Source organism: Lissotriton vulgaris, chromosome 9 (assembly GCF_964263255.1).
Source record: "Lissotriton vulgaris chromosome 9, aLisVul1.2, whole genome shotgun sequence".
Lineage (NCBI taxonomy): Eukaryota > Metazoa > Chordata > Amphibia > Caudata > Salamandridae > Lissotriton > Lissotriton vulgaris.
In genome coordinates this window covers 769,801,642-769,827,056 of record NC_141697.1, presented here as the reverse complement: position 1 = coordinate 769,827,056, position 25,415 = coordinate 769,801,642, and the positions used below count along the sequence as shown (strand labels likewise).

At 45.8% G+C, this 25,415-nt stretch overlaps 1 protein-coding gene across 1 annotated transcript in view; it reads right to left on the bottom strand.

The window, feature by feature from the left end:
• RASGRP2 (RAS guanyl releasing protein 2) overlaps positions 1-25,415 on the bottom strand; it is a 362,009-nt gene that overhangs the window by 106,838 nt on the left and 229,756 nt on the right. The window contains exons 8-10 of the mRNA XM_086938498.1: positions 17,809-17,925; positions 9,411-9,692; positions 121-198 (exon numbers count right to left, since the gene is read on the bottom strand). Of these exons, the coding sequence (XP_086794624.1) occupies positions 121-198; positions 9,411-9,692; positions 17,809-17,925 (477 nt within the window). The remainder of the gene's footprint in view (positions 1-120; positions 199-9,410; positions 9,693-17,808; positions 17,926-25,415) is intronic.

Here is a 25,415-nt window from a genome sequence, read left to right as displayed (position 1 = left end):
AATCCACCAACCTCCCCATGTTCTTCTGCATTAAGTGCCTTTCCTCTAAATAATCCTTTAAGCTTCTCGTCACATCTATGGTACAGAGTCTGGTCCCAAGAGTAGACAAGGCCCCCTCACCGTGGACGTCTTGCGTGGCTCGCGCTGCAAGGAGAGCTGGTAGATCTCTTCTTCAGTCCGGTACTGATCCAACGATACCTGTAAAGGTGGAGACACCAACCGTCACTCTGACACTGTTGCTCCATCCCTATCAGCCCTTGAGATGCAATTATGTAAGGCTCCACATTCCAGTTGGTCAGTGGTGTCTTATCCCAGAAACACTCTCAGTAACACGCAGCACCCACAGTGGCATGGCAATAGTAACATGGACCCTAACGGAAATAAGTATCCTCCCGCCCCCTTGCTAGTCCAATGCCCAAACCCCTCCTCCTCGACGTCCCTGGGTGAAATACAAATATTTTCAAAAAGGGGTGCCAAATGTTTCATTTAGCAGATTGATGCTCTAAAGAAATTGCCAAAGAGTCATAGAAATTATAGGCAGTCTTAAAGGGGAAATCATAGCATATTTAAATACCTCAGGACCTTCAAGTAACCCAGATTTCCCCAAGGATAGTTTGAGGCAAGAGATATCCTTTTAAGAAAATATGTTTTAAAAATGGAAGCACATTATGTATTATACAATACTATGCCAATATAAAACAACGATTCCCTTGAGCAAAATTACATATATGAACACCATGTAAAGTAAAAAGCAATAACTATTGCAAGAGAATATTAGGTTATTAAAACTGACAAAATATATTATAAACAAACAAATTAAAAAAAGCAGAGACAAGATATACTGCTTGACACAAGTTAAAACAATTGTAATAATAAAATAATAAACATTCATTCAATATTGCCCAGCACTATTGCTAAGGCAAGACAGAAAGACAGTAAGACATGCAATTTGTGCAATGCAGAATGTGTGTTCTGATTTCTTTTTATGGCACCAGTGTTATGCACTCTAAAACATGGTGTGTCAACATCAGTGACTGAGTCGTGAATCACACTGTACAAAAGCGTTGACGCGTTTCAGTGGCTTGTTGAGATTCTATCCACCTTTATCAAGACAAAGAAGAATTGGTTTCTGTCGTAGTCTAGATACAATGGTTTCTCTTCAGCCAAGAGAAACGATCTATGGTGGTTTTGGAGTCGTCTTGTATTGTGACGATATTTAGCAGCACAAGCATTTATTTGAAATCAATATTCGTACATGACCTGTACTCGTATTCCTTCCAACTTGGTTAGTAACGAGTGGAGACCGTTGGTGTTTTCAACTATGTTGGCCAAATTTGGTGTCGCTGTGGTTTCTTCTAACGGAACGTCTGTATATATACTGCCGGTAAATGTGCCTGTTAAAGTAACTCTATTTTGGTGGCAAAATAATGCCGATGGCGCTTTTCTTTCAATCGCATTTATGCAGGACCAGAGGCGCCTAAGTCATGCCCCAGTGACGTGAGTCTTAGTTCCCTCTACGTGTACTGAAGGCTGCCCGCTTCTCTGGCCGCATGTATTCTATAATACAATACTATGTCCAAATAAACTGTCTAAAAAGCATAGGTTTTGCAAGCTGTATGCATAGCCTATAATAATGTTATAATCATGTATACAAGATCTTTCATTACATCTATCTCCAGGGTCATTTTTAGGTCTCGCGTAGGGCAGAGCCCTTATCCGCCTCCACCAGAGATTTTGTAAGAGAGGACTTTGAGAAGAGGGCTTTAAGCTCTGCCCCTCATTTCCATTGGCTGGCGTCATCGTTTATGCTAAACTGTGGCCTGCCATTTGAAATGAGGGTTTTCTGTTCCCTCCCTTTCTCTCCAAGCCGGACTGGCTCTCCTGGTTTGCATTTCTTATCAGCTTGTTTATTTAACAAGCTGATAAGAAATGTCTTCACGAGAACTGCGAAAGAGCATGCACCAGGCGTCCTGCAACCACGCTTCACGCCTGGAGCACGCGCCAGTCAGCTCTCTCATTGGTCTGCCGGTGTCCAGCTGGCTACATGTCTCAAAGGAGGATGCTCTGAGAAGGCGGGGCAGAGAACGCCGTGGAGTGGAGCTGTGGGTCTGTGCTGAGAGACTCACTTTTTGAGACCCAGCTGATCTGCAGGCAAAGACAGAAAACACTGGCTTGTTCTTTTTCTGCTTGTTTCTTTCCTTTTGTTTTTGCTCCGTCTCCCCTTCTTCCCTCGCTCCTTCTGTTCCTTCATCCCTTTCCTCTTGATTATCTTTCTTTTTACCACTTCCTTTGTGCATGCCTAGCTTTTATACACACCACATGTTATCATTTTGTGATAGGACTATAGTAACAGTGCTATATGCTCCGAGCATGACCGAGGCACCGACCAGATCGTACACGCCGCACATGGGGGCACAGGATGGCTGCTATGGCAACTCCCAGGAGCATTTGTCTTTCAGAAACACAACTTTCAAATTCTGCAGGAACAACCCCGGCGTATTGGCCGGAAAAGCGTCAAAAAGCTTGCAAGCGTCAGAAAGCTTGTGCTTTTGACAGGGTCATAGGAGGGAGCCTGGCACATGACGCAGCGGGCAGACACTAGAACCTGTAAAACCACGTGGGCTGTAAGAAAACCATGGACACAAAGCACCACAGAATGGAAATCAAGAGGGGGGGCATAGGGAGGGAAAGAGAGAGAAGGAAAGTGAGGACGGAGACAAAGTCAGGAGAAGCGACAAACCTTGAGCGAGGAGGCGCATTCCTGGTGGACGGTGCAGTCCACGGGCCACTGCAACAGACCATATATTCAAATAAATAGAAGCGACACAAGGAAAGAGAGTGGCAGTGCTTAATTTGATCCGGTGGTTCGGGCTGGTTGGTGGGTTAGATTAAGGTGAGAAGGGACAGAGTGTGATCAAACCCTGCCAAGCCTGGTCCTGATCGCCTACAAATGTCCCCTAGCTCGTCGCAGGGTGCCAGCACCCTATTGTCCGAGGCTACCCACAGCTTCATAAACTGTCCACATGCCAATGCTTCCGTGCTCTCTATGATGCCATGCCCTGCACCAATCTCTTCCGCGAACAGCTGTTCATCTCTGGAGCCTTCAGGGTGAACCGGAAGTGCAAAGCTTAGCGAGGAGCGGTGTGCCCTACGGACCCAGCCTGTGTCCCAAGCCTAGCACCCTGCCAGCCTCCCTCCTCCACCGCAGTCCGGGGTCTTGTTTTATTGCAGCTTCACAGTGCATAGTTCCGCCTGAACAGACCTACGATGCACAGGGTGCACAGAGCCCTCTCCATACGATGCTGTCTGCATAAGGTTCATCACGTTCACTCTTCTGATCTGGGTCACATTTAACGTCAGGTGACTGTCGAGCCAAAGGCGGTGAGATGTTACTTCCAGTGAAGTCACTTGGATGTTAATTAACAGGTTTGAAACCTCAAAGTTCTACTTGTGGTTGGCGAAAAATGTTGCTTTGTATGCCAGGTCAATGCCCAGTGGGACGCTACATTGGAGGCCTCTTTGGGCACTCGCTGCGCGGGCTCACAGCACTCCTTGTGTGTTTTGTGTGTAGGACTCCTCCTTTGATGCACATCCTGACTCCTAGCCTGCCATATAAACAAAAGTTGGACCACGCCACATTAAAACATTTTCTTCCCACCACACTTCAGAATTACTACAAAAAAAATATGCTTCATTTGTGCTTTCCATGCTCTGAGATATCAGCACAGTTCATTTACAGACATTTACATTTTGTTTTGTGTTAGAAAAAAAAATAACATTGGACAGCACACCGTGAGTAGCCAGCCAGGAAAAAAACAAGCATTTGCAATGCAATAGGTCTCACATTTACGCGAGTTTAAGCTATTGGCATTGTAAATGACAATGCCTTTTATTTGTTTTAAAAACAAAAACAAAAATAAAAGGCATTGTTATTTGCAATGTCAATAGCTCAAACTTGCGTAAATGCGAGACCTATTGCAAATGCTTGTTTTCAGGTCTCGCGACCTATCAATGCGCGCAAGCGCATTGAGCGGAGCGAGAATTAATGTCTTGAAAATCCTCGTCAAACCAAGGGCTTCGTTCCTGCGGTTTTCTTGAAGTTCACGTGAACCACGTGACCAAACAAGCATGCGCATTCACGGCCGCACAGCACATCAAAGGGCTTCGCCCAGCGTGCGCTCTGCGGTTTCTCCTCCCCTAAGGCTTCTCCTCCCCTAAGTAATCATGGCTGTCCGGTCGGCAGGCCGGCCCCCACACACCATCCCCCTCCGCTCTCTCCCCCACGGATTGCCCATGTACATCTGGCAAGACCACCGAGAAAACATCATGTGGCAGGCATTGTGCATTAAGGTAATGTCTTCATTCTCCTCCCCCCGTGCTACTCTAAGAAGTTGCGTCAGCGATGTAAATGAGCACGAGATGTTGTTGTTTCGAGTCATGCGAGATGCAAAACCGATTACTGTTTGCCAATCCCTTGCACGGGATCAGCCCCTCCCCACCAGTAAGTGGTTCACGTATAGTATTACTCCCTGCCACTGTGGGTAAACCAACAGCTAAAGTCTTCTTAGGTAGAGTTCCAGTTTTGTAACACTGAGGCTTGCACTTAATTACTTGCAAGTCGAATAACAGACATCCGGAACAACTAAGCTGTTTCCCCAACTCAGCGCTCTGCGGCTTCTCCTCCCCTAAGGCTTCTCCTCCCCTAATTATTTTATGGCTGGCCGGCCGGCAGGCCGGCCCCCACACACCATCCCCCTCCGCTCTCTACCCCACGGATTGCCCATGTACGTCTGGCAAGACCGCCGAGAAAACATCATGTGGCAGGCAATGTGCATTAAGGTAATGTCTTCATTCTCCTCCCCCCGTGCTACTCTAAGAAGTTGCGTCAGCGATGTAAATGAGCACGAGATGTTGTTGTTTCGAGTCATGCGAGATGCAAAACCGATTGCAAGCGCATTGAGCGGAGCGAGAATTCATGTCTTGAAAATCCTCGTCAAACCAAGGGCTTCGTTCCTGCGGTTTTCTTGAAGTTCACGTGAATCACATGACCAAACAAGCATGCGCATTCACGGCCGCTCAGCACATCAAAGGGCTTCGCCCAGAGTGCGCTCTGCGGCTTCTCCTCCCCTAAGGCTTCTCCTCCCCTAATTAATTATGGCTGGCCGGCCGGCAGGCCGGCCCCCACACACCATCCCCCTCCGCTCTCTCCCCCACGGATTGCCCATGTACGTCTGGCAAGACCGCCGAGAAAACATCATGTGGCAGGCAATGTGCATTAAGGTAATGTCTTCATTCTCCTCCCCCCCGTGCTACTCTAAGAAGTTGCGTCAGCGATGTAAATGAGCACGAGATGTTGTTGTTTCGAGTCATGCGAGATGCAAAAACGATTACTGTTTGCAAATCCCGTGCACGGGATCAGCCCCTCCCCACCAGTAAGTGGTTCACGTATATTATTACTCCCTGCCACTGTGGGTAAACCAACAGCTAAAGTCTTCTTAGGTAGAGTTCCCGTTTTGTAACACTGAAGCTTGCACTTAATTACTTGCAAGTCGAATAACAGACATCCGGAACAACTAAGCTGATTCCCCAACTCAGCGCTCTGCGGCTTCTCCTCCCCTAAGGCTTCCCCTCCCCTAATTAATCATGGCTGGTCGGCCATTAGGTTGGCCCCCACACACCATCCCCATCCGCTCTCTCCCCCACGGATTGCCCATGTACGTCTGGCAAGACCGCCGAGAAAACATCATGTGGCAGGCAATGTGCATTAAGGTAATGTCTTCATTCTCCTCCCCCCCAGTGCTACTCTAAGAAGTTGCATCAGGGATGTAAATGAGCACGAGATGTTGTTGTTTCGAGTCATGCGAGATGCAAAACCGATTACTGTTTGCCAATCCCGTGCACGGGATCAGCCCCTCCCCACCAGTAAGTGGTTCATGTATAGTATTACTCCCTGCCACTGTGGGTAAACCAACAGCTAAAGTCTTCTTAGGTAGAGTTCCCGTTTTGTAACACTGAGGCTTGCACTCAATTACTTGCAAGTCGAATAACAGACATCCGGAACAACTAAGCTGCTTCCCCAACTCAGCGCTCTGCGGCTTCTCCTCCCCTAAGGCTTCTCCTCCCCTATTTAGTCATGGGTGGCCGGCCTGCAGGCCGGCCCCCACACACCATCCCCCTCCGCTCTCTCCCCCACGGATTGCCCATGTACGTCTGGCAAGACCGCCGAGAAAACATCATGTGGCAGGCAATGTGCATTAAGGTAATGTCTTCATTCTCCTCACCCCCGTGCTACTCTAAGAAGTTGCGTCAGCGATGTAAATGAGCACGAGATGTTGTTGTTTCGAGTCATGCGAGATGCAAAACCGATTACTGTTTGCCAATCCCGTGCACGGGATCAGCCCCTCCCCACCAGTAAGTGGTTCACGTATAGTATTACTCCCTGCCACTGTGGGTAAACCAACAGCTAAAGTCTTCTTAGGTAGAGTTCCCGTTTTGTAACACTGAGGCTTGCACTTAATTACTTTCAAGTCGAATAACAGACATCCGGAACAACTAAGCTGCTTCCCCAACTCAGTGCTGTAAAGATGTGCTTCAGAAATAAGTGAACTGATAAATACATAAGTGCGCCGCAATAATTAGCAAAAATACAAGGCCGAACATGTGACAAATGCTTCTGTAACATTCACACGGTTCAGAAACCCGATGCAGAAATGAAGCCCGCTTAAAGCCTTCATTCTCTCTTACGGTCCGGGATTTTCATTTCTCCATGTGTGATGTAAAGCGCTGAGCTGCCCAAGTGGCGATGTTGGCGCTACATAGCTCCCGTAATAAATAAATAAATATATCATGGTGGCCCGGGCCTGGCAAAGATACCACAGGTAACGGAATGAAGTGCATTGATTCATCGAGTTTAAAAAGGGTCGACGTAACAGATTGATTGTGCTTTTTGAATTTTAAGTGTGAGCTTGCGCCAGAAATGAACTTAGGCATGTGTAAGGTAAGCGTTGCGTACATTGTCTCAGCATACGGGCGCGTTTTATGTGCATACTGTACATATGCCTACGTTTCATGGAAAAGGCGTGTCTCTTAGGAAAGAGCTGCAGGAATATAATCAGCAAGAACAGAGCCAAGCTGTTCATCACGCCGGGCAAAATACGACCTTGCCGCTGGAGCACTCTTCAACCACTAAAGGGCAGTTTTCGGGCCTTTTCTTTATGCATAGCGCCACCACGCGCTGGTGCGCCGAGGATGCTGCCTTAACTAGCCTCAAGGGAGTGCCAGTCACGGTATCGTGAAAACTTCTTACGCCAGGCACGCTCAGATGCGTAATTTACCATGTGTAACGTACTCATCCCCTCACCCCTCTCCTGGCGTTGCCAATAGGTCTCGCAGTAGGAAAGTTGGAGCTATTACAATTGCAAATAACAATGCCTTTTATTTATTTTTTCATTTTAAATACATAAAGGGCTTTGTCATTTACAAAACCAATAGCTCCAACTTTCCTACTGCGAGACCTATTGGCAATGCCAGTGCTTGTTACTCCTCTTACCCTTTCAATGAAAGTGAGGATGCTCATATCATAACCCAGAATCTACCTAAAAGATGTGAGTTGAAAAAATGAAAATTAAACAGAACTCACTGTCTAAGGCACTGGAGGTTAAAGTCATCCTTCGAATTGACAGATTTTACCGGCTAAGACAGAACTCTGTTTAACACCTTAAAAGGATCAATAGCAGATACGCTTGGATTGGATTTAAATATTATCTGAGCTATTTTGGATCTACATTATTTTTGTCTCAAATTATCAGCTTGTGATTTTCTGTCAATACACTCAATCTGTCCCCAAATTACATGTTTTTCCTTTTAAGCAAATAACTACATTTGTCACCAAATGTCAGCTTAAAATTTCCTGAAAGTACACAACTGATGTTGCTAAATATCATCTTGTCGCTTGCGAACAAATCATGTATTATCTCCTAAAATATAAATTTTTCATTTTCATTAAGTATTCTCAATTCAGACTGGCCGTCGAGGACGGAGAATCACTTGTGTCTGTGTACACCAACACCCAAGAGATACCCACACTGCGCTGGACGCCTAGGGCTAACAGTATTATACACTGTTTTACCTTCTCGTGACCATGCACCTTCTCGTATGCCCAGGTTTAACTTCCAAATAGACAGGTATGTAAAGGTACTATTTGGTATACATCCAAGGCAACCCCCATTGAGTTTTCACGCAACTTCAGTAAACTGCCTTAAATTTGGAATCCCTGTTTCTTCACAACACCTCAGAGAACAGCCTTTCCAACATAAACCTATCCTCCTACAGTGCTACTAAGACAGAGCCTCTTACTGCCTCCTTTTTGCTACCTGGAGGGCAGCCACTGTCCAAGACAAGAGACCAGTTCATCCCATCCCCTCTAATTCAAAGTCTACCTTCTTTCCCTGTGCACCTTAGTACACTCTTCCAAAGACAGGGCCCACATTCACCCTTGTAAATTCGTGTTTGCTTATCATTTCCTTCACTTCCAGAACAAACTCCCTCTATGCCACCATCCACCATAACCCTCCTACACCCACAAAACATCTTGGTGCATTTCAGCACCTCTGCATTCATTTCTTAAGTTCAACTACCATGTAGCCTCCAACAAACCCTCAAGCACAGACAATTAGTACTCCACGGAGAAGAGGCAAACAGTACGCATTTCCCTTTTCTTACACATCCTTGAACATGGCACTTCTGGGAGAGCCTCTGTCCTGCAAACAGTCCGTGTTCTTCAATGTAGAAAACTACTCTCATCGGGGCCATCAGAACAGGGGCATCCATGTCTGACCAGCCCCTCAGCAGTGAGTGAAGATGGTGTCGGTCCTTTAGCCCTAGAGAGTTTCCAGAGTGAGCGAGCAGGGCAGCAGCCCAACAGAATGCTGCATCGGATGTGGCACAGTAGCTGTATCATTGGCCTTAACCCTGCTCTGGATGCTATTATTGTTTGTAGTAGGAAAAGAAAGGCAAATGCGTATGTTAGAAATTCGGGCTCTACCACTGTTTCTACTTGAGCGGGTCACCCTCACCATCAGTACTAATGTGCATGGTCTTTACACTCATTGTAAGAGCTGCTTCCTGTACCCCCAATTCTTTTTCCATACCATTAATGACTTACAGTGGCCAGCATTAGTTATCCCTTTCTTGAAACCACAATCCCTCTTCCATGTATCTTTTAGTTCCTCCCAAGGCCCAACCCCTTCACCATTTGTCAATCAAGTTGTAGCCTTTGACTCTTTCCAGCACCATCAATTGCTTCTTGGAGACATGCAATCAACAAGTGTCCCCCATTTTCCCACAATTAACACTTTGTTTATCCTGTGTTGCTGCTCCTTCCCTTTTTACCCCTGCGTCATTCTACCTACCGTGAGCAGGTTCAGTAGATCGTTGTTGGCCTCAAATGGAGGTTTCATAGCCTGCACCAACACCAACTCATTCAGGATGGCATAGAGCTGTTGCATCTTCACCACGTTCACAAGTGTCTTGGCTTTGTCAAGCCAGTCAGGAAGAGCCACGTGCACTGCAATGAGGTCCTTCAGGTGTACTCCCAGGATAGGGAACTTAAAGCCGGGGCAATCAGCAAAACATCGGCGGTACTGGCTGTAATTCCCACAGGACGTCACAAGCTCAATTAGGTTCTCAAAGACCTGTGAAGTCGAAAGCGGCATGAGTTAGCAATGATCAGACATGCAGCCAGACATAGTCAGTTAGGTATTCCAGGCCTATGCCGGTCAGTGAAGTTAAAGCAAGCAGATGAAGTCCACAAAAGTTTAAGTACTATTGTAACCAGTACCACCAGTCCAGCGGCAGTCTCATACAAGTATATATTTCAAGGACATCCCCAGAATATCCCACTATCAGGGCTCATCAGTCAACAATGCAGGAGACAAACATTCTCCAGCCAGGAATATATATTGCCTAACCCTATAGTCCACCCACTGGACAATATTGAAACCAGTGATTAATTTGCAAAACAATAAGTACCAGTGCCCTTGTCAGGAGGCCATTACAGCTTGACCATCCATTGCCGTGCCAACGAGAGAACCAACACAAATACTAACCATCACACTCCTACAAGTACGACAATTCAGACCATTCAAGGCCCTCAAAGCCATGAGAAGCATTTGAGAGGCAGATATTGGTAATGTTTCATGTATTTTGAATTAATAAACAACTGTCGTTTGCACATTTCTAAATAGGAGACATAGTGCCACCATGTGCCACCAAATTCCACCTCGACAACCTCAGCAACCCCAACTCTGTCACCCTCCTGGACAACCTTGCCAACCTCAGACTGAAACAACTCGTCATCACCACCACCCACAAGGCAGGACAGACCCTCGACCCCATCTTCACTGGAGGTAACAACATCCACTTCAGCCACACAATGCAATGCTCCCTGGACCGACCACTGCTGCCCACACTTCCATGTTGACATACCCACCGCCCTCAGACTAGGACCCCACCCTGCAAAGGAACTGGTGCAAGGTCACAGAGGAGCATCTCAACCGCAATTCCCCCTCCACCGTGACCAATGCCAACCTCGCAGCAACAGAACTTCACAGATGGATCACCCACTGCGCAGACGCGCTGGCGCCCATACGTAAACCCGACAGACAGCACCCAAGAAAGGTCACCTAATTCACCGCCGACCTCCAAGAACCCAGATGCACCTGAAGATGTCTCGAGAAGAAATGGAGGAACAGCAAATCCTCGGAAGACCGCAGCACCTACAAGAATGCCATGACAGAATACAACCAACGCATAAGATCCACCGAAAAGGACCTTCACCCAGAACAAGATCCACGCCAACTCCAGCAACTCAAAGGAACTCTTCAGCATCAACCATGAATTCACCAAATCCCCCAGTGAAACCATGGACATCACCCCCTACCAAGACCTCTGCAACAAGCTTGGCTCCTACTTCTATCTGAAAATCAAGGACCTCTACGTCAACCTCAACGACCAGACACCTCCCTCTGAAACCACTCCCTCCTACAGCAACGCCAGCCAGCCACATCGACAATGAGAGGCATCCACTCAGGAGCCACGCCAGCCAGCCGCATCGACAATGAGAGGCATCCACTCAGGAGCCCCACACGGACCCCTGCCCCCGCACATCTTCCACAGAGCCGCAGCTACCATAGCACTGGAACTACGATGCACCATCACCTCCACCTTCGAAACCGGCACTTTCCCTGATGACTGGAAATGAGCAGAAGTCAGGTCCCTACTCAAAAAGCCCTCAGCAGATCCTACGGACCTCAAGAACTAGCGGCTTATGTCCCTCCTCCCCTTCATGGCCAAAGTCACAGAGAAGACCGTCATCGAAGAGAACTCCATCCTCGACCCCTCCCAATCTGGATTCCGCAGCAACGACAGCACTGAGACTGCTCTACTCTCCGCTACAGAAGATATCTGCACCCTCCTCAACCATGGTCACACTGCTGCCCTGATCCTACTTGACATCTCTGCAGCCTTTAACACCCTCTAAAACCGCACACTCGCCACTAGACTCCACGAAGCCAGTATACAGGGAACCACCCTCGACTGGCTCCGCTCCTTCCTCACCGGCAGAACCCAAAGAATCAGACTTCCACCCTTCCTCTCTGAACCAGCAGAGATCAACTGCGGAGTACCCCAAGGATCATCATTCCCACGCTCTTCAACATCTACATGCACCCCAACGCCGCCATCGTCAGACATCACATGCTCAGCAAAGTATTCTACGCCAACGACACCCAGCTCATCCTCTCCCTCACCAATGACCTCATCACCACCAGACTCAACTTCCAGGACAGAATTAAGGATGTTGCATCCTAGATGAGCAGCAGAAGCTTGAATCTCAACTCTGAGAAAACAGAGGTCCTCGTCCTCGGACCCTACCCCTCTGCATGGGACAACACCTGGTGGCCCACCGCCCACGGCAGCACCCCCACCCCGACAGACCACGCCCGGAACCTCGGCATCGTGCTCAACTCCTCCCTCTCCATGACCTGACAGGTCAACACCGTCGCCTCCACCTGCTTCAACACCCTCCTCATCCTCCGGAAGATCGTCAAATGGATCCCCCCCGAATCAAGGAAGACTGTCACCCATGCACTCATAACCAGCTGAGTGAACAATAGAAACGCCTTCTACGCCGGGATTAACAAGTCTCTTCCCCGCAAACTCCAGACCATACAGAACACTGCAGCCAGACTCGTCCTCGGCATCCCTCGCCACAATCACATTACCCAACACCTGCAAAACCTCCAATGGCTCCCCGTCGATAAGAGAGTAACTTTGAAGCTACTCACCCACGCCTACAAATGCCTCCTCACACAGGACCCAAATATCTCAATGATAGAATCTCCTTTCACGTACCCAAGAGAAACCTCTGATCCTCCGACCTCGCTCTCGCCGAAACCCTGCGCATCCGCAGCGTTAGAACAGGTGGAAGGACCTTCTCCTGCATTGTGGCCAAGATCTGGAACAACCTCCCTATCGACATCAGACGTGCCTCTCTCTTCCCTGCACATCTTCAAAAAGACCCTCAAGACCTGGCTCTTTGATTGACGGAGCTGCTTCCCCCACCCCAGTGCCTTGAGGGCCTCACAGGTGAGTAGCGCGCTTAAAATCCCCTGATTGATTGATTTTAGCAGACTGTCAAAAGTGCTGGTTCTAAAAAATAAGTGCCAGTGTTGGCAATTAAGTGCCTGTGGCAGGCACCAGAAACCATTGTCTCAAATTAACCACTGAGTGAAACACTAGATATGAGCCAGTATCAACATTTAGAGGAGCACTTGTAGCCATGCTTTGATTCCATCTTTAACAGATCTAGTACCATATATCTGAGAGATGTGGAAATGTTGAGGAAGCATGTTTTACTCTTGAAACCGTGCCACAAAGTGTTGCTCTCAACAAAAAGGGAGACAGGGTGGATATGAATGACTGCGTTCAGCAGTCCACATCTTGAAAATCAGGAGAAGAGGCACGTTACTTCTCTCTCTTCTTTTCTCCTGGGCCTTCATAAAATCTGAACAAACTAAGTCCATGACATTGCTTTCAATAACCAATAAATAATGTTCTACTGCTATGTGTGAAAATGGGATTCAGAAAGACATAGAAGAAAAACTGACGGCCTTGATCAACAACCAACTTTCTGAGGAGTAAGAGAGACCTGGACTATATTGAGGCCACCGTACTTGCATATGAAATACTTAATTATTTTGCTTAGTGCTGCTGAAATGGCTGGTTCACCGAGCTCATTTAAGAAAATTCTCGAACTAAACCGAGGGGTTTTGGGAGAAAAAAGAGGAGTGATTAGGCTGGAGGACTGAGTGTACTAACAGCAAGAGGTTGATGGAGCACTAGATATTGTCTCCAAACAGGCCTTGCAAAAATGAGGAGCCAAGTAAAAGCTTCATGAATCTTAGCTCTGCAGCTACCTCGCGGCTAGGCTTATCACAGACTGCAAACGATTTGAACACATCTCTCCCGCCCTTAAATCCCTTAAATGGCTCCCCATTGAAGGCAGATCCACTTATAAAACAGCCTGCATTACACACAACATCCTCCACCAAAACACACTGACATACCTCTCCAACAAACTGACCAAAGCAGGCTGCACGCGATCGCTGAGAAGCTCCAACACCCTCCTACTATCCCCCCCCCCCCCCCTTCAGAAAAAGAATTCCACTCAGTCAAGCTCCTTTTCAGGCAATGCCCCTCTTATTTGGAATGCCCTCCCAAAAGACCTCCGCTGTAACCAGTCCTACCCCAGCTTCAAAAAAGAACTCAAATTTCTTCTCCTTAATGAATACTGGGGTTATATGAGAAGGAGATGAATATGAGAAGGAGATGAAGCTGTTTAAAGAAGATGTAGAGTCTGTTGCAGAAAAATATGTATTGGATACCGTGATAATAATGGGGGATTTCAATCATAAACTTAACCCAAAAAAGGCGGATATCTGGAACAGAGAAATGTTAGAGGTGTTTGGTATAAACCCAGCAAGGTTCCCAGTAGGGGAGATATCAAAACATGAAGCAGCTCTGGTATACTTCCTAGGAGGCAGGGGTTTCCAATGCCTGAATGGAAGAATGAAGAACGACTGCCCAGCAGGGAAAACTTTTAAAGTAGGTTCTCAGAACTGCCCAATTGATTATATGTTTTTACATGCCTGGAACTTCCCCCAAGTACGGGAATTTAGGTTGGAACAAAAAGAGATTAGCGACCACATCCCTCTATATCTAAAAATACAAGGGGGAAGAAGCTTACCCAGAGATAAAGTGATCACCCAGGAGGTGGAGTACCCTAGACGTGTGACGACACGACTCACGGAGGAATATCAGGCAAAACTGCTAGCTATGCAAATTAAAATAAAGCCGGAAAATCTTGAGAACAAAACCTTGAACTGGTTTATAGGTAAACTAGAGGAAGTTGTCTGTTGTTTAAGAATTGAACTGAAAAGGGTCAATAATACAAGTCGAAAACCACCCAGTAGAGTAAAATGGTTTTCAGTAGAGTGTCAATCCAAAAAACGTGAGATCCGGGCAGCACAAAGAAAACAAAAAAAGAACTTCTGCCAGGAGAGACAGGATCAGGTAACCCGTTTAAAAAGAGAGTATAAAAAAATGGTAAATGACGCTAAAAGGGCATTTAAAGAGAAATGCTGGTCAAACCTGCTGGAAGCGATTGAGGATAAAAACCTAAGACAATTTTGGAAATTGGTAAAGGCAGCCCTTAGCCCCTCTGATGGGGAACTAAAATGTGTAGTTAGTGAGGCCGAATGGGAAAAGTATATTAGGGAATTGTATGGGGCAAGAGCCACCACAAACCAGGTAGTGACACATAAATGGCAGGAAATATCAGCAGACCTAAAAGCAAAATTTTGCGTAAAACAAGTAGAAGATACAATAAGAGAGCTGAAATTATCCAGAGCAGCAGGTCCGGACAACCTCCCAGCAATAATTTTAAAGTCAGACATAAACTGGTGGGCAAGATTCTTTGCTCAGATGTTTGGTACAATACTAACAGAAGGCAAAATGCCATCCAACTGGAAGGGTGCTATAATTAGGCCCATCCATAAGAAAGGTAGCATGGAGGCACCACAAAACTACCGCCTGATTAACCTCCTTGATATAGGAGGGAAAGTTTTCTCTAAAATTGTACTGAAGCAACTCAACATATGGGTAAAAGAGCGCCAGATTGTCCCTACAGAGCAAGGAGGCTTCAGGGAAGGGCACTCGACTATAGATCATGGGTTTGCACTGTGGGCATTGGCGAAGAAGTCAACGGAACAAAATGGCAAGCTGTGCTGTTGTTTCGTCGACTTCCGAGCCGCATTTGACTCGGTTGATCGCGCGTGCCTATGGGAAGCATTACTTAAAGTAAACATCCCGAGTGACCTCCTGACAATAATAAAGGAACTACATAATGAGAACTGGGCGCAAGTCATCAAGGATACGGAGGGCTCCTTAACGCAAAAAATACCCATCAGAAACGGCCTAAGACAGGGGTGTGTGTTAGCGCCGCAGTTATTCTCCTTATTCCTGTCAGACCTACCGGCCCATCTAGAGGTCGAGGGTAGTGCAAGTCCCAGAATGAACGGAAACAAGGTGGCCTGCCTACTATATGCAGACGACCTTGTTATTGTAGATCAGACAGAAATAGGCCTCCAGCGTAAGCTCAATGCCTTCAACGCATACTGTGCTAATAAATTTCTTATTGTCAACCTGGATAAAACTAAAGTACTTTGCTTTGGGAAAAAATTAACCAGATTCAATTGGTACCTAGGGGAGCTCAAACTGGAGACGGTGAATGAGTATCGCTACCTAGGTATATGGTTCGACAAAAGCCTAAAATGGGATATGCATTGGGATACACAAAAAGCCAAAGCACACACATCGATATGTGGCCTAAAAATGTTCAACAGGGATTACGGTGAGATGTCGCACAGACCAATGCTAAGGGCCTTTGAGGCAATGATACCCCCCCAAGTGCTGTATGGGGCAGAAATCCTTTATTTGAGCGGTAAAGGAGCCTGGGACTTGGTAGAGGGTAAATGCCTCAAAGGACTCCTCTCTCTCCCACAATCTGCGATGGTGCAAGCCATAAGAAGGGAAATAGGCACAAAGTCCTGGGAGACATTAACTCAAATGGCAATACTTAGACTTTGGAAACGTCTGGAAGACCCCGAGGGACAAAAAGTAGCACAATGGTGCAAGAAGGAAATCCAAACGAGTAACCTAAAATGGGCAAAAATGTGCAGGGAAAGAGTTACGCAAATCTGTAAAAAATTAAAGGTAGAGGTAAACCAGGAAACTCATCAACTCCTTTGTACTAGGAGGGAGTTGAAATCAAAGGGGAAGGAAATATCGGGATTGTCCGATATGGAATATCTAGCGAAAAAGAAATCAATAACACATATGATGGGCGCATGGCTAAATGAAAACTGGTTCCCCTACCTAGACATCCTTCCCAACCGCGGACTTAGGCAGGAGATCTTAAGGCTGAGGGTTGGTCTAAACCCATTGTTAACAAATAAAGATCTGAAAAATAAATTGTTAGATAATAATGGATGTTGTAAATGTAACTTGGGGTGCAAAGGAGACCTGGTACACATCCTACTCGATTGTCTGTTTTTACTGGAACAGCGGAAACTGTGGTTACGTCCCGTGTTCCTAAAATATGATATAAGCTCTAGAGCGCAGGCAGCCAACCTGTTAACTGAAATACCCACTATCGACATTGCGATTGCTCTTGGGAAATACATAAAAGCAGCATTAAGTGAGCTAAGAAACCGGGAATAACAGGTATATTCTAAAGCATTTTAAATTAATGAAACTAGTCTAGCTGAAGGAAGTAGAATGGGTTTGTTTTATTCATAACTGTGGAATGTTAACTAAAATGCAATTTTAAGGGCGTCGACAAAGGATGAAGCGTGTGTAAGAGTTTTAACTAATATGTGATGGATTTTATTGTGATAATGTTTTAAATGATTTGAGCTCAGCGTTGTAACTTTTTGATACTCTCTTGCACCTGTTTAAATGACTAAGGTCATAATAAACATACCTTTTGACTTGACTTGAATACTGGGGTTTCTAATCACTCCCTGGTAGCCTCGCCTCTCTGCATCACCCTGACTAGCTGCTCCGCATATGACTTGTGACCTCCCGCCTGGCCAACTCCATATCCTTCTATCTGATCACCTTACCTCCCGTCCTCATGACCCTCAGTTCTCTTGCATGTTTTCTTTTGTATACTTAAGTGAGGCTTCCTGCCAAACTGTGACCGCTATTTTGTATTAATCATAATGTCTAGCAATTTGTTTTTACTCTCTTATCTAGATGTCATGTATCTTATGTGGACTTGCTCTTTTATTATTCCATTGTCTGTGCTTATACACACTGTACCTGTATGGAAACACCTTGTAAAGCGCTCTGATACTCCTGGGTCCAGCCAGCGCTATATAAAACTTCTTAAATAAATAAATAAATGTTAGAACCGTATGGGCAGGATAAGGACAATAGAGTCTAGCGTTCATGTTCTAGAAATGCTAGTAAGAAGTGAAAAATAATAGGGGATGACCAAGAATTATTCCCAGAGATGGCTTTTCATTTTTGGTATCCAGTGACAGATCGTGAGGCACGATCGAGGACAGTTTGCACATGGAGAGGGTTAACCCTAGACTGACTTTTGCAGTCTCCAGTTTTTTTAAGCCAGATGGGACTACGGGAGGAAGTGGCTTTCAAGGAGAGGAGAGGTTGCACCCCACTTACCTTGGTGGTCTCTGAGCTGACATGCACTTGCGTTTCTTTTAGCCGGGATATGGAACTGTGGCTCAGACCGCCAACCACGGCCATGAGAGTGTTGAAATTCTGCAGCTGACGAAGTCTCTGTTAATGAGAAAGAAACATGAGAGCAAGAGAATATAAGAGGAAACAGAAAGAGCTCCAAGAACTGTGAAAGACAGAAAAGAGAGTGGGAAACTCACACGGGGACTAACCAACGAAATGGTGATATAATCAATAGGAAATGAGAGAGAAAATTGCTGTACATAAGAAGGCAGTGATCTAGTTTAAGAGAATGAGAAAAGTACTTTGAATATTTCTCAAGGGGAAACGGAGGGTTACGAAAAGAGCGGTGGAGGAAGACCAAGAGAACAGTCTTCATGGAGTGATGAAGAAATAACAGAAAGAGGAAAAACAGAATGTTCTTCAAATAGGAAAACATTTTGTTACTCAGGCCACTGAAATTATGCCATTTTGCTGCTACATTTTCTGTGAAATATTAAAGTTACTAAAGGCCATGGCATGCGGGGTGAAATCCAGTGCTAGTGCATCAAAAAAAGTAAACTGGTCACTTTTCCGCTTATAATTGCAGAATTAATGAACTAAAATGGGAGCATTTTGTCCAGATGGTGTTATGAACCCAAAATGATGAACAGATCGAAGAGATGTTGTCTGCAGCAGGAAACAACACTCCCATACTTAAACATATTTCAGTGTGGAAAACAATAATGTCTCTTTATCATGACATTGTTTTTGGGGTCGTTTATGCAAAATCATGTTTACATTACACTGTTCTCGGAGCAGCTTTTGACACATGTGAGTACTCCGAGTTTAGTAAAAATCCAAATATTAAGCATCTTCTTTTAATGTTTGACTATTAAAGTGCCTCCTACGTAACGTATGCATATAAAACATAAAATGCACAGCATTGTTCTTTGGGAAGGTTTTCTAATTGATAAAGGTGCTTCGAAAGGACCTATATTGTAAACAGATTAAAGCAAAACATGTATTAAAACATAGCTCGGGCGTGCAGAGTAAAATACATTTGCATGTTCTTATAATAAGAAAAGTATACATATCCAGGCAAGTTTTTTCATGTGCGAGCAACGCTTTATATGCTATACACATACCGTTCCTCTCACAATTAGAACATTCAAGGTGAATAAACGGTGTCCCTCTGTTCACTAATTCATTGCAAGTGCATACCATCTATAAGATCTCCTGATTGAGAATATCCTGAATATGAAACAAGTATATTTACTATATGGCTAGGATCCCTTTTATATCAATGTGTATCAAGCTACAGAATAAGGCCGCAAAATATGGCTCCTAATTTGCCTTTGTTTGCAGCATAACTGGCAATCTTTGCTGCACAGTTTATTGAATCTTGATGAATTTGGTTGTTCACTGTCGCCTGCGTCCAGTGCTATAGTCTTTGGCACAGAGACAGATGGGAGAGTGGTCATAGAGCGGGAAAGAGAGAGGGATGTAGGAGCTCCCCAGCAGATCTACTGAGAAATGTCCAAATGGCAAGAGTAAAAGACGTGCTACGGAGGCCAATGGGTGGATTGAGGGAAGATGCTGTTTGTTGGAAGACCTACAAGAGAGAAACGCTTTTTTAAAAAACTAGAAGCAAACTAGCGATTGGGCTTGGATAATTTCTGACATTTGTGGGTCTCACCAGGGGAATATTCCCAGGACGTCTGCCCACATCTGTAACAATGAGTCATCACTAATCTTACATGGGAGAGGGGACCTGTTTCCAGTATCTACAGTAGGCTTATCCGGGGACCATCACCAACACCCCTATCAACTCGAGAGAAATGCGAAAAAGAGGATAATGGGACATTGCTCACAGAAGGTTTTGCCATACTCAGTGCAAAATTCTACACCATGCCTTAGCCCTCAGGTACTAAATAAAATATACACCCCACTAGATCACAGGAATGCCCCATGATGGTGCCAACATTCCCAATTTTATGATGTGGCACGACCTATGACAGGAGAAGTTTGTAAACAGGTGGTAGCTTCCTTTAGGAGAGCATTGGAGAACACAATAACACTCTCCTTAAAGCATTTCATACTGGGACTGCACCCCTGACGAAAAAAAAAGGAAAACAATCACTATAGATCTTTAGGCCTGGCCTTATTGATCGCTAAAAGAACACTAATGAGTCACTGGTTGCAGCAATCGGGCTGCTCCCTGAATATGTAGAGAAATGATAAGAAAAAATGACTTGTGGCCGAGGAGATTCGAACGACCATGATGAGAATAGACGAGACTTCCTGACGTGATCAGTGAGTGGCGAGAAAGGACAGATAAACTGAACAAGCAGGAAGCGGGCTCCATATCTCTACATGACTCCCCTGGTTGATGTAGTACTCAGCAGAAATGAAACTGGCAGACCTAAGCTGGCTACACCAGAGAAAACGTACTCACGGCCTCTTTATAGTTGAGAAACTTAATTTTTGCAAAATGTAGGACAAATAAGACATCTAAGTGCTTTATATTGTTGATAGTGTTAATAATACGCAAACTCCTCATGTAAGTTTGAAGTGTTTATTTCTTCCAACACACCAAGCACCAGAGACAGCTCCTCTACTCTCAGTGCTCGCCTACAACTGGCACTGCACAGAATTTTACCACTGCTCATTTCGACGCTAAACATTCCCATTAGGAAGGTGTAAGAAACATTCTAATACAACTACTAGACTGGTAACAAGAAAGGTCACAACAGATACCCTCTTGCCTGTAAATGCTAAGATACGTTTGTTCATAAAAGCACACAAAATTGTGTTTCGAAAACATAAAGTAACAAGCATTTGCAATGCAATAGGTATCGCAATTGCGAGATTTTGAACTATTGGCAGTGTAAATGACAATGCCTTTTATGTATGTGTTTAAAAACCTGTAGTAATGAAAGGCATTGTCATTTACAATAGAAATAGGTCAAAGTTTCTAAAATGTGAGCCCTATTGCATTGCAAATGCTTGTTTACAAGTGCCCAATGCTGCGCTTTCATGTTAATAGAGGCCACGCCCCTTTCTTTAGACTAGCCGTGTCTAAAGAAAGGTCCGCTGCTGCTATTAAAGTGAAAGCGCAGTATGAGGCGCTTTTATTAAAAAAAGCATTTGTTTGTCAAGTTCACAAGCAAATGCTTTTCTTTGTAAAAGTGTCCCATGAAAGTGTGTATGGCGTTCTGAATGTTGCAGGAAAGCATGGTGTGCCTGACGTAGGAGAAAATCATTAACGAAAAAAGGGGCATATTATGAAGGGATTTATCTCCGCTCTTTTGGCTTTAAAAGCCAAGATAGCGGAGATAAAATTATCTCCCTATTACCTAGCTGTCGCTAACACCAGTTCGCAACAGCTAGTAGGAGATAGCGACCATCTTGGGCTCCGCTTTGCATGTCAGAAACATTTATCACTAATGACATGCAAAGTGGGCGTGCCAAGATGTTAGCGACTGGAAACAGTCGCTGACATCGCTATCTCCTATTACCAACTTTTGGAGATATTCGCGCTAAGCGCGAATATCTCCAAAAGCTAACACCTGCCCAGGAGCAGTTCTTAGCCATGTTATCCAATGGGAGGTGGATAACATGGCTAAGAGCATTAGCTCGGTAATGCCTGAATATCGCTGATTTTTCAGCGATATTCATGCATTATTGCCGATTTTTATCGCATTTGCGATAAACCTTGGTAATACCAAGGTTTATCTGCGATAAAAATCGCAGCAGCTCGCGAACCAAGCAATAGCGATAATTATCGCTGTTGCTTGGTAATATGCCCCATAGTACTTCTAAACGTACAGTGGAACAATCGAAGTAGAAGGGCCAGTCCTTACGGGAGGTTACGAATAAAGACAAGGAGGTACTGAGGAGGGACTAACAAGCCTATGAACGATTGAGAAGCCAGCATTTACAAAAGACAATGACACAAGGGCTTCAAGTCCATACTCCACAACAGCTTGCCTTCCAAAGCAGCCCATGCGCTGCCCAGGCTCGACCTAAAAAGTGTTTGTACAGCAGTAAAGCCTTTAATACTGAAAGCATTTGATCACCGCAAGTCAAGGGCCAGTGGAAGGGAAAAGGACCGACAGTTCATCCAGACACTTTAGGACCATGAATCTATTGTGCTGCTGGCTCTTTACTGCAAGCCGGGGCAGAAGTAATTACCTTGGCTTGGGATACGCTGAATGCTGTTTCAGCACAGCCCTTCTCAAAGAATCATACAAAGAAATACTTTTGGAAGCAGATCACCATTTTCGGCTGCGAGAGGCATGTATGGCCAGATTAAGAGAACAGTGCAGGTTCTCTATCGACTACATTTCCTCACAGAGACACTCTTTAATGGCTTGAATTTCCTGTGTTTGTCAGAGAATCTGTGCAGGAAAAGCTGGATCAGCCAGCACCATTTGTTAAGAGGCCAAATAAAACCGTATAAAGCAGAATAAGCACGTTACTCCTATTTAATACTAGAACGAGGGCATGTATGGAATTTCAAAGAAGTAATCAAGCATGTTATTTTTTGTTCAAAGTCTGTTTTATTTTAGAGCAAAAAAAGAAAAAAAAGAGGTAAAAGGAACTCAAGTCCACATGAACATAGCGTTAAGCCTACAACCCACTTAGGGCCGGCCGCGTTATTATCAAGTGCCCCCCCAGAGCAGAGTGATGCAGTATTCAGATAAATAGAGACACAGCATGTCGCCTACAACCCTTTCTGGGCGGCCGTGAGATCTATGACATATAATTACATGAACTTTGTGTGGGTAGTCCCAGGACTTGTATAACATGCAGAACAAGGGCTAGAGGCCCAGCTAACGTGGAGAATAGTAAAGGTGGAGTTAAAGATCAGAAAAAGAAAGAGTCAGAGGGAAAGAGAAAGGCTGTATATGTAGGGGAGTGGGCGGACAGGATGTGGCATGAGATAGTGACAATCATGATGGAAAAGGTTCCTGGGGTCTTGCGGCGGGGATGGGTAGGGGCGCCTGATCTAGTTATGTGATTCAGAAAAGGGGGGTGGTGATGAACAGAGTGTCTGAATTAAGCAGACCACTCTTACCCAGTCCAAAGATCAGGGCTTGATCCATCACCGTTATTTATCTCACTGCACCATCCCAGTTTAGAACCTGGCTATATGCAAATCAGTCTGTCCCTGGCCCAGTGCATCATGGGAACAGGGCAGACTAAACTACCAAGCCAATTCTTCACCAGAAAGGAGACAAGCTACCGGGGACCGGTTTCTGGCATTTCAGCCGTCTTCGGCCCGGCTTGCTTGAATCCTGATGGTGCAGTGAGAAAGGGACTCATGTCTGAGTATACCCTGCCACACCTTTAGTGGCCAAAAACGATTCAGAAAAGGGGGTGGTGATGAAGCTTGTTTCCTTCCCAGTGTAAGAATTGGCTTGGTAGTTTGGTTTGCCCTGTTCCCATCATGCACTGGGACAGGAACAGACTAATTTGCATATAGCCAGGTTCTGAGCTGGGATGGTGCAGTGAGCTAAAAAACGGTGTTGGATCTAGCCCTGATCTCTTGACTGGGTGAGAGTATTCTGCTTAATTCAGAAACTCTGTCCATCACCACCCCTTGTTGTTAAATATTTTGATCTAGTTATGTGAGGACTCTGTTGGGGTCTGATGGGCATATGGCGTCCTCGAAGAGTCGCAGCGCTCTAAGCTTAGAAGGTAAGTGGCGTGAGTGCTCTATCTTACAAAGGTACCGAACTAATGGGCTCCAGATAACATTAAAGTGGGTGGCTAGTGCGTGTAGACGTGCTGTGAGAAGCTCCATAGTAAGTACGTGCCACAAGCGTACGAACCAGGCAGCAATCGGGGGTCTGCTCCGTTTTCTTCCAATAGAGCGCTATAAGTTGTTTAGCTGCAACAAGCATGTGCAGTGCTATGGTTCAATCGCTGCGAATGAGCGCTTTGATATGTTCTGGTTTAAGACCAAGCGGGATCGTGGCTGCAGAGTCAGGTAGGGGGAAGCCCAGTACTTCTTTGATATGGCTAAGGACCTCTTTCCAGAACAGTGCCAAGAGTGGGCAGCTCCAGCAGATGTGAACGAAATCGCCAGACGTAGTCAGATACCTCCAACATAAGGGGGACGTGGCGGGGAACATTTTGTGCAAACATATGGGCGTGTAATACCATTGCGTCATAATTTTGTATGCATTTTTCCTCTGAGGGATGCCCCGATGAACCCTAGGTATGTCGCGCCACAGACGAGTCCACTGTGCGGGCGTGATTTCCCTATCCGATATTCGCTGCCATTGGTGTTGATATGGGTGCTTAGACAGCTTCAGCTGATGCTGCAAAATCTGGTATGTCCGCGATATAAGGCCTTTCGAGTCATCAAAGGAACGGACCAGTCACTCAAAGGGGTGAATGGCCGAACGGCCTCCTGCAGCATGTCTGGCAAGGATACCCAGTGGCGCAGCTTAGCGTACTGCAATCCGGCTCCCATTAGAAGACGGAAGTCTTCCCTGCACTGGGCAAAAGTCTTAAGGGTGCCGCCCTCAAACAAATCACTAATCACTCTACAATCCCCCTGCAGCCATTTGGCAAATGCCTGGGAGTGAAAGGCGGGAGGGAACAAGGGATAGCCGGCAATGGGAGTGTGCAGGGAAGGGAAGGTTGTCAGGCCTTTTCGCACAGCTATCTTGTCCCATATGTCTAGGACCGTCCTAGCGGGTACCGCCATGTAAGCACTATGAGAGCGCGCTGCGCAATGAAGCCACGTAAGATCCTAGATGGTACGTCCTGTCACCATCCGGTCCATATGAAATCAGACCTTCTCGCTTTCAGTGTCCGTCCATTCTGAGACAAAACGGAGGTGCGAGGCCCAATAGTAGTCCAAGAGATTGGGACACGCCAACCCCCCCCTGTCCCGCGACAGCATGAGGATTTTTTGAGAGAAACGCGGTTTACGCCCATGCCAAATAAATTTAGTTATGTCCTGTTGGAGGCTCTGTATCTGGTGTTGTGGGATAGGTGTAGGCAGGCATTGAAATAAATATAAGATTTTTGGGAGTATTGACATTTTGACAGCGTTAAGCCTGCCCGACCAAGAGATAGTTAGAGATTTCCACAGTCTTAAATCCTCCAGAACTGTGTTTTTACATTCCCGCCAGTTTACCTGCGTCCACGTGTCTAGGGAAGGAGTCAATAGCAGCCCCAGGTATCGGATATGGTCCGAGGCCCATTGGTAAGGAGCCAGCTCCTTTAATGCCGAAATCTCCTCTTTTGGAATCGTAAGATTCAGAGCCCAAGATTTACCATGATTAATTTTGAGGCCCGAAGCGGCCTCAAAGGACTGCAACAGTACGTGCAGTGCAGGGAGAGACATGTGTGGGCGCGAAAGCGTGAGGATGAGATCATCTGCAAATAACGCCACCTTATTCTGACGCCCTCAAATGCGATGCCGTCGATGTCCGTGTCCTGTCTGTTCAGCTCCGCTAGAGGTTCTACCACCAGGGCAAATAACAGAGGGGATAAGGGGCAACCCTGCCGCGTGCCCCTATGTATAGAAAAGGAGTCAGTGCGCTGCCCGTTGACCCGTACCCTTGCTTGAGGCAAGTGATAGGGGGCCA